Source organism: Apis dorsata, unplaced genomic scaffold, assembly GCF_000469605.1.
Source record: "Apis dorsata unplaced genomic scaffold, Apis dorsata 1.3 scaffold_174, whole genome shotgun sequence".
Taxonomy (NCBI): Eukaryota; Metazoa; Arthropoda; class Insecta; order Hymenoptera; family Apidae; genus Apis; species Apis dorsata.
In genome coordinates, this window is record NW_006263462.1 from 221,620 (window position 1) to 230,774 (window position 9,155).

At 30.1% G+C, this 9,155-nt stretch overlaps 2 protein-coding genes across 3 annotated transcripts in view; one reads left to right on the forward strand and one right to left on the reverse strand.

The window, feature by feature from the left end:
• Positions 1 to 1,377, reverse strand: part of LOC102677480 (angio-associated migratory cell protein) — a 2,716-nt gene extending 1,339 nt beyond the window's left edge. Inside the window, exons 1-4 of the mRNA XM_006614355.2 lie at positions 1,363 to 1,377; positions 480 to 684; positions 140 to 396; positions 6 to 65 (exon numbers count right to left, since the gene is read on the reverse strand). Coding sequence (XP_006614418.1) covers positions 6 to 65; positions 140 to 396; positions 480 to 669 — 507 coding nt within the window. The 5' untranslated portion in view covers positions 670 to 684; positions 1,363 to 1,377. The remainder of the gene's footprint in view (positions 1 to 5; positions 66 to 139; positions 397 to 479; positions 685 to 1,362) is intronic.
• Positions 1,378 to 1,497: 120 nt separating this feature from the next.
• Positions 1,498 to 5,053, forward strand: LOC102675550 (putative glutathione-specific gamma-glutamylcyclotransferase 2). Of its 2 annotated transcripts, XM_031509807.1 has the most exons (5): positions 1,498 to 2,002; positions 2,159 to 2,580; positions 3,773 to 3,808; positions 3,943 to 4,205; positions 4,320 to 5,053. In XM_031509807.1, the coding sequence occupies exons 2-5, from the start codon at positions 2,416 to 2,418 to the stop codon at positions 4,591 to 4,593; spliced, it is 738 nt and encodes a 245-aa protein (XP_031365667.1). In that variant the 5' UTR covers positions 1,498 to 2,002; positions 2,159 to 2,415; the 3' UTR covers positions 4,594 to 5,053. The 2 variants fall into 2 exon arrangements, with proteins under 2 accessions (XP_031365667.1, XP_006614309.1); XM_006614246.2 differs by having other exon boundaries at positions 1,498 to 2,580.
• The last annotated feature ends 4,102 nt before the right edge of the window (positions 5,054 to 9,155 follow it).

Here is a 9,155-nt window from a genome sequence, read left to right on the forward strand (position 1 = left end):
ATATATATTTCACCATCAACAGATCCTGCTAATAAAACATTTGCAGCTATGTGCCACATCATCCACTGTAATAATAATATTTCAGTTTATTAAAATTAATAACAACATAGTAATTTCATTATGAAAACTATAAACTAACAGTAGCATCACCCATATTATAATCCCAAATTTTAATTTTATCAGCTACTTTCCAAACTTGTATCAGACCACTCATATCTCCAGTAGCTAAATATGATTCATCATAATTAAATGCTGAAAAAATAATGCTGTCTTTATGACCTGTGCAATCCAGAATAATTTCTCCTGTTGATGTATCCCAAACATAAGCTTTATCTTCTTCACCACCTGTAGCAGCTAGTTTTCCATTTTTACTCAAAGTACCGCAAAAAACAGAACCTACAAAATTTTAATATAAAATAATAATTTATATTATCATCACAATATTAATCTTATTATAAAAATTAAAATTTTATTCTTACCTCGTTTATGACCAGTAAAAACACAAATTGCATCTCCTTCTGAAAGATCTTCCTCCATTGCATCTTCTTCTTCAATATCTCCTGCATCATATGCATCTATCACTTCTTCTACATCACCTATATATATCATATCTTCATCTTCTATTTGCTCATTCATATCTGGAGAAGGTGGTGGAGTATCCCTGTGCATCGTTTATCTTAAAAACTTAATAAAGTGTGCAACAGGTCACGTTTTAAAAAGATATAAAATATATTTAACTAGAAACTATATGAAATAAACAATTCCTTCGCACAAAAATTATGTATCTCGTTAAAGTTTCTCACTTTAAAAAAAAGTCTCAACACTATTCAAAATTCAATTTTTGAGTCTGTCATTCGAAAAAATGGAAATTCAATTCAAACATTCGTCAACAACAATCGGATTTTGGAAGCACCAGCTGATTTGGAAGTTAGTTACAAAAATCATAGGGAATTTTTATTCTATTATTGGTATCATTATTTATGGTTTTATAATAATAGCGACATCTTTTAAGAAGAAATATAAATTATATTTACCATCAGAAGAAAAATTAACTTTCTTTAAAAAATTATCAAATTTTATTATATTTAAATTTAAAGTTATAAATTCATATTATTAATTGAAAATGAATTGAAATTGATCTTCTATAAAATATCATATATATTTATTTTTAATAACAATATATATGTGTATATATATATATATATTATAATTTTTTTATAAAAATAAATTAATTTATATTTAACTATTAAGCATTTTTTTCTTATAATTTATGTAATAGATAAATATTATGTAAATATTATTTATATACATTTACAAATATTAATATAATTTAAATAAATGTTATTATATGTCAATCCGTACCTCATGTTTCGTCATCCATCTCATCCGTCCTCCTACTCACTCTTCTTTTCATAGTCTTCCTCTTTCTCTCTAATAATATGTGCTTATTCCCCTCTTCCGTTAGTATTTCTATCTTTTTCTACATGTAAAAGTATACGCCCGACAACCGGCAGTCTCGGTCAAACTTCTGTGAGGTGTGTATGTTGTGGATTTCCTAAATTCGTCAATGTCTGTCGTGAATTTAAATCATAAAAATTCCAATGAAACATTTACGAAAGTTGTATCAATCAGTTCAAAAACATTCAATCATTCGAAAACAAAAAAAATTAGTCATCAAGCTTTCAACTTTTCGACGGCTCTTCGAAAGAAATATCGATCAAATAAAATTTCAATAAACATTCGAAAGATCAATTGATCATACAAGTAATTAATAAAAAAAATTTATTGTATAATTAAAATTTATTAGTGAAAAATGTCACGCGGGATATTGAAGAACCGACACATAAAAGACGAAAAAGAGAACAAACGTTTTATTGGGCAGATGAATAGGATAATAATCCTGTAAAATCACCAAGCGAAAGTGGGAGGAAATAAATTAGAATATTATAGTGGGAGTGAATTTCTGAACAGTTAAGCTTTAAACAGTGCAACAGTCTTTGGGGTAAGATCATAGTGAAGCCACGTGTCGCGCTTGTCAAATCAATTATTTCGTATTGCATTCACTTTAATGATATACTTAAATGATAAGGCAAACAAAGGACAAATAATTTTTGTTATCTATTCATTCTTCATATGCGATAATTTTAACTATTCACAGACATAGTTATTTAAAATACATATTAAATTAAATAATATATCGACACAATATCCGTGTGAATTAAGTAAATTATGATAATGAAAATAAGGAAAATTGAATAAATTTTCACGAGTTAGATTTATTAAAAATATTTATCAAAGAATTATCAGAATATAAACAAATTTTGACAAGATATGCTCTATTTGGAGATAAAAATAGAATTAGTCAATATTCAAAGAAAAAAGTTACGATTTTTTCACGCTTTTCAATAATTTAAAATGGAAGCTAGAAACAATAATGAAAATTCTCTCTGGGTGTTCGGATATGGATCTTTGTGCTGGCATCCAGGTTTCAAATATAAAAAAAGCGCGGTAGGACACATCAAAGGATTTATTAGAAGATTTTGGCAAGGAAATACAACGCATCGGGGAACAATAGAAAAGGTAAGTTTTTAATGTTAGAAATTTGTAATTTCTTTATTTTTTTTTATTCCTCTTTTTTCACGCTTAAGAAATATCAATTCAGAGTTCCTTCATAAATATTTATATTATTCTTCTTTTTCGTAAAAAATCCATCTATATACAAATTTCACAATAATATTTGCAGTTGATTAATGATGTATAAAATTATAAATTATTCTTAATAAATTAAAAATGAAAACATTAATTGTATCATAGAATTTCGAAATACATTTACATTATAAAATTATTATATTAATATTATTTATATTGTACACTTTAAAAAAAAAATATATATATATATGATATTAATAGATATATAAATATTTTCATTTTCATTTACAATATATAAACATCGAATAGAGTTCGACGACAAACTAAATTTTTCATACGGACTTCACCTCAGATGTTCTATTTATATCTTTAATTTTCTTGTTCATGAATTTGACACGTGAATTCTTTCACAAAGACTTGGCAATCTTCCACACACCGTTATGGTAAAGATGAGTTTTTTTATTTAACACATTTTATAATAAATGTGTTTATTATGAATATTTGATAATATAATATAAATATTTACATTACATTTCTTATTTTTCTTTTTTGAAAAAAGAAATATTCTTATTTTAACAATTTAAAAAATTTTTCAATATATTTTTGAAAATCATAAAATAAATAGTTAATAATAAAATTTTTTTTAATATCCGGTATAATGTTTGCGGAACGATACTACGGCTCAGTAAATGCTTACGGATGCTTCCATTAAGACTGATGAAAATCGGATATAGTTTCACCTAAAGCGCGTTCTAATTTCTCTAATTGATATATTATTATTTAATTACCCGAAGTATATTTTTCTAATCATATAGTTTAACAATTTTAATTTCATTTTAATTTTTTATATTCTATTGTATTTCTTTTATCATTACATAGACAATTTTTATCAAATAAAAATTTCTCTTCATCTTGTATTGCGGTTGTCTGTCAATTAATGTGAAACCAGTTATAGCTCGTAGAAACCAATATCTTTTGCAGATACATGATTTTATATGTTGTGCATGCATATGTTATATACTTACGTCATGATTACGTTATGATGTAAAAAATACAATTAATTTCTTTGCAATTGAAATTATTGGTTATTTATTTAGTGATTTGTTATTTATTTTTATTATAGCCTGGACGTGTAGCTACATTGGTTGAGGAAAAAGAGGTAATTCCACTTACTTTTATCGTTAACCTCAAATTTATGCATCATTACTATTGATTAATAATGTAAACGTAATATCTCCATTACTTGTAATGAATTGCTTCCGTTTCGTGATAAATCTTTTCTTTGTTTATAAGGGTGTTGTTTACGGTCGAGCATTTCAAGTTCAAGACAGTACAGCATTACCTTATTTGGAAAATCGCGAATGTACTTTAGGAGGATATATGACAACAATTACAACATTTTATAGTCGTGAAGGAAACAGAAACTTTCCAGTCATCATTTATATTGCTACCAATAAAAACGAACACTGGCTTGGTGATGCACCGCTTCAAAATATAGCAAAACAAATTTTCGAGTGTTCAGGTCCAAATGGGCACAATGTCGAATATCTTTTACGGTTTGTTTTCCCTTATACGGTCGTTCTGATTTACTCGTTAAGTTATTTTATGTTTTTTTTCTTTTTATTTATTTTTTTTTTTTTCTTACATTTCATTTTATGTGTCACGTACAGATTAGCAGACTTTATGCACCGTTATCTACCAGAAGCTCATGACGAACATTTGTTCACTTTGGAAATATTAGTGCGTTCAAAGATAAAGGAAATGAATATATGTCTGAATACGTTAATGGGTGACCGAAATTTCAATATTGATATCGAGGACATCGATGTGAAGGATGACGACAATGACTTAGTCACCAATAACGCTACTGGCAATCTCAGGAAAAATTCCTTCCAATTTACTCTTCAAGTACCTGATAAGACTATGCGTTGTCTCAAAATGTAGTTTACATTTGTTAATGCTTCAATATTTGCATTTTTGCAGAATTTAAAGAGGCAAACGATAGATAGTTAAAGAAAATAGGATAAATAAATCATAAATATTCTTTATAAATATTTATATTAAAACGTTCGTATTTTTCGAGAATAATTCGTACAATATTTGTTCTCAAATAATATACGAATTAAATCTGAATGTAATACAAATGTATTTTAAGAATAATGAAAGCCATGTTTTGGCAGCTTCGTATTATAAAATATATTTGCATGTTAAAATGTCGCACTTTTATTTTTAAATGTGCTGGACATTAATTCAAATGATATTTTTTAAAAAAAAGTTGTGCCTTAATTTATTATAATTGAGCATAATTGTATGTATTACAAGTGTTCCTTTCTATAATTTTCTAAATTGTAAGTTAACAAATTTTGTATATTGACATGCAAAATATAGTAATTTATAAAAGAGATAATATTAAAATATTTTATTATTATTTTATCATTTCTTATATCGTAGTTAAAATATTGATTCCACTCAAAATAAAATTGTAGTTATCAATGAGAAATGATGAAAATATATTCAATTGATATCTCGTATCTCATCTATCACGCGCTGAGAGTAAGGATAGACAAGAAGAGTAAACGATGAGAGAAAGATAGAAATAGGATAAAAATTAGGAAATCAGCGCCATCTTCAGAGTGCCGTAAATGAAACTCGTAATAGCAAAAAGATCAAATAAGAATTGATCTTTATCGCCATCTCTCGAATATCAAAGATACCTTATTGAATCATATTTTGAGAAATACGCAAGAGATGGCGTTAATTTTCAATTCCTATTCTACCTTATCCTGTGTTTGAAGAAATGTCTTTAATAGTCAAGAGATGGCATTGATAGCCAATTCTTATTTGCTCTCCTTGTCTATTATGAGTTTCATTTGCAGCACTCTGGAGATGGCGCTGATTCTCTAATTTTTATCCTATCTCTATCCTTTTCTCATTATCTAGTTTCTATCCTTATCTATTCTTGTTCTTGGCGCGTGACCATAGACAAGAAAGATTTACATATTCTTTTTACAATTATAACTGCTTATTTAATATAATATTTTTATTTAAAATTACGTGCAAAGCCATCATTCCTAATTAATTAAAGTTATTTGTGACATATTGAAGAAAATATTTATACCGTTATCGGCAGATGATTTTCATAATTTTTGGTAAAAATATAAGGAAAAGGGAACATGGAATTCCTGGTTATGCCGCGATGGCGTGGTGGGCCTCGAACATCTTCGTTATTATTTCAGCGAAACGAAGCGTGCATAGGTGCACGCTCGAGTTGGTTCCTGTACGAGTTGTTAACTTCTTCGTCGAGGATTCTGACCAATTTATTACACATAATTCGTCGTTTCTTTTTCGAAATAAGTAGCCCGAAAATCGTTTGGCGATCTCGCAAAAAATTAACCAAACCTCGAAGACATAAAGGCAGAATTATAAAAGCTATGTATGTATATTCTCAATTATACTCTGTGAGAAATAAAATTTTTCGCAATCGATAGCTTTATAATATATCTCTTTACATGTAAGTATTTAAAAAATTCGCAAAATTTGAATACCTATCTTTATTCAACAAAAAAAGAATCTTCAAATTAAGTCATTACGCAAAAATACTCTTTGACAAGTTTGAAATTCTTCAACTAACGATTTAACGTATATTGCAATACGTTCAGTGACGAAAAAGAATCGCGTATAGTGTGGCGAGAAACGAATCGTTACAGTCGACGATGATCCGTTTAATAAAGAAATTTCACCGAGTTTTAGCGACTTAACAAAAACCGCATAGAATCACGAGAATTACATATATATTTTTACACGATTTCCAATGGACAATCTAGACAGGGAACATAGGGACGAAGACTGGAGAATCTCTTTACGGAACGTACGTAAACGAACGTTCGTCACGCATCGTGGCGATAAAGCCAGCCAGGTATCTCGAGGATAACGTTACTCTTGTGTTACGTGTATGCTGTCCTGTAATTCCATTAATGCATTTTGTGGACAATTTTAAGAGATTTTTTTTTTTTACCGTGAAAATTAAAACAAAAAAAAAAAAATAATAATTACAAATTTATATCCAAAAGTGTGTATACAACTATTTTATTCTAGAGAATATTAATATTTCAATAAATTTATATACAAGTTAAAAAGTGTTTTATACATCGATTATATCCAAGCATACTAAGCTATTTTATTCGAATATACGTGGAATGCTAGTTTAATGGAAAGAGGGCAGAGTTTGAAGAAATCGAAGTTTCAAATTTTTGTGTATAAATTGCGCATAAGCGAACACGAAACGATCGTCTGGGAACGGCCAGGACGAAAATATATTTCCGCCCGCAAATAACTTCCATAAGCTTGCTTTCGTGCGGAAAAGTCGAATATACGGTTATATTCGCTCGTCACGGTTATTAAACGCGTATTTCTTTTCTTTCCTATCGTGCACGACAGATATTCAAAGCGCGCATCGATTTGAACCACCCACGAGAAATTTCGATTGCGATGCCAATCCGCACAGACATTCAACTGTATTTCAACCTCGAACGATAGAGAGAGAGAGAGAGAGAGAAAAAAAAAAGAAAAAGAAACGCGCAAGATTAGAAAGTTCTCAGGTTGCGCGTAACGAAATATTCCCAATGTCATGCGTCGATCATTTTTTACGCGGTATTAAATTGAACGAACGATGTCGTTTCCTTGTCTCTTCATGGCCGTTGGATTTCCGCAATAATGGGATAGGCACTGTTACACGTTTTCCCGCGTTTTTTTCTGAAAAATGGCCGGTGGTATATAAAGAAAGAGAGAAAGAAAAAGTGGCGAGACCGTGGGCCGGTTTAAAAGGCGTAAAGCACGACTTTATTTTATTGCTGGTGTGACGATTTCCGTCACGTTATTGTGTCAAGTACTAAAGTGGCTAAAAAAGTCGCGATGTAATTTGTTCTTCCAAATTGCGATATGAAACTAATCCAGACTACTAAACTTTTTTCCTAAAATATTATTTAAGATGACGAGTACTTTATCGAGAGTGAAACTTTGAAGGATTTTTTTTTTTCTTCTTTTTTTTGAGGCAATTTTTCACAAGTTTTACGTTTGACAAGTAATTGTTCCTATGAAAAATCTTTATTTCTATTTTGAGACACGTAATGAATGACGTAAGATTTTCTTTTTAACTGTAAAATTTCTCTCTTTTTGTCTTTTATATGTAAAAAAAAAATAAAAATGGCACGATTATCTGGACAAAAATCCAAGCCATCTGTGAGTGAAAGTTCGCCATTTTTGTTTTCACGGGACGATCTAAACTCCACTGATCATGTTACGATTATCCACAAGTAATTAAATTATCCTCCCTTATTGTTACGTAATCCACGAAAGAGTGAAACTGCAAATCAATTATTCATCGTATTGTAAAGCGAGAGCGGGTCGTTTTTACCGACCGTGAGAGCGGTGGCTTGCAATAAAGCCAGCCTCCTTTTGCGGTCCGCTCGTTTTATCAAGTAAAATCCTTTCTCTTCTGACGCACGGATCGTAACACACGCGTTGGTTCATGCATCCTCTTAATTACGCGAATCCACGCATTCACGTACAATTTACGCCGATTAACCCGTGTCTCCATTCTTTTCAACGATCAACTAAAATAAATCGTAATACGGCCAAGGTTGTGCGCACCTGATCGACAATGCGCGATTTCTAACGTGCCGTGTTAAAACTTAATCGGAGCGAACGACTTGTCACGCAACAACACCACTCGTATTATTATTTTATTGTCATACATGTGGCGCGTTAGAAATAAAATTCAAATTCGAAGCTTTTTAGTTTTAGATTAATAATTTTCTTATCGCGACGTGAAAAAAAATTCTTCTAGATTCTTCTCTTCTCTCTTAGCTTAGATTAGAATCGCCATTTTTCAAAAGAAGAAAAATCAAATTGTTGATTTTGTTGATTGTAACACGCTCGTATCGATATTTTTTTTAAATTTAAAACTTTATTCTCCAATTTATTTTATAGAATATTTTCTTTATATCATATTTCTTATATTCCAATTCAATAACTAATGATTCTATAACTTTTAAAAAAAATCAACCTGTCAAAGTGAGGTATTTTAATCGAACGTAACTTGTTATCCGTTTCGAGTCTTTTATAATCACATTATCAGTCGTATTCTTCCGTGAGAAGAGTTTGTACTTCGGAATAATGACATTAAGTTGCCACAACGTATGAAATTTCTCCGGCAATGCGTAATTTAGGAGTAATAACCGGGCAGATGCAGATCAGAATCGTACGGTGCGGTGAACGCTGCGGCATTTCGAGGCATTATTGCCTCGTCTCTTTGTTCCTTCGTCTAAAAAGCTTTCACCAGAGACGTTTCCTCGTTTCCTCCGCGTCGCGTGTCTCTTCCTTCTTGAAGCATTACCATCATCAACGCAATTGCGATGCGTGTCACTGTCAACGTTAAAACAAACTCGGTGAAATTGAAAGTATACTTTAAAAACTTGGTGTTCAATTAAACATTTCTTGAGAACTTG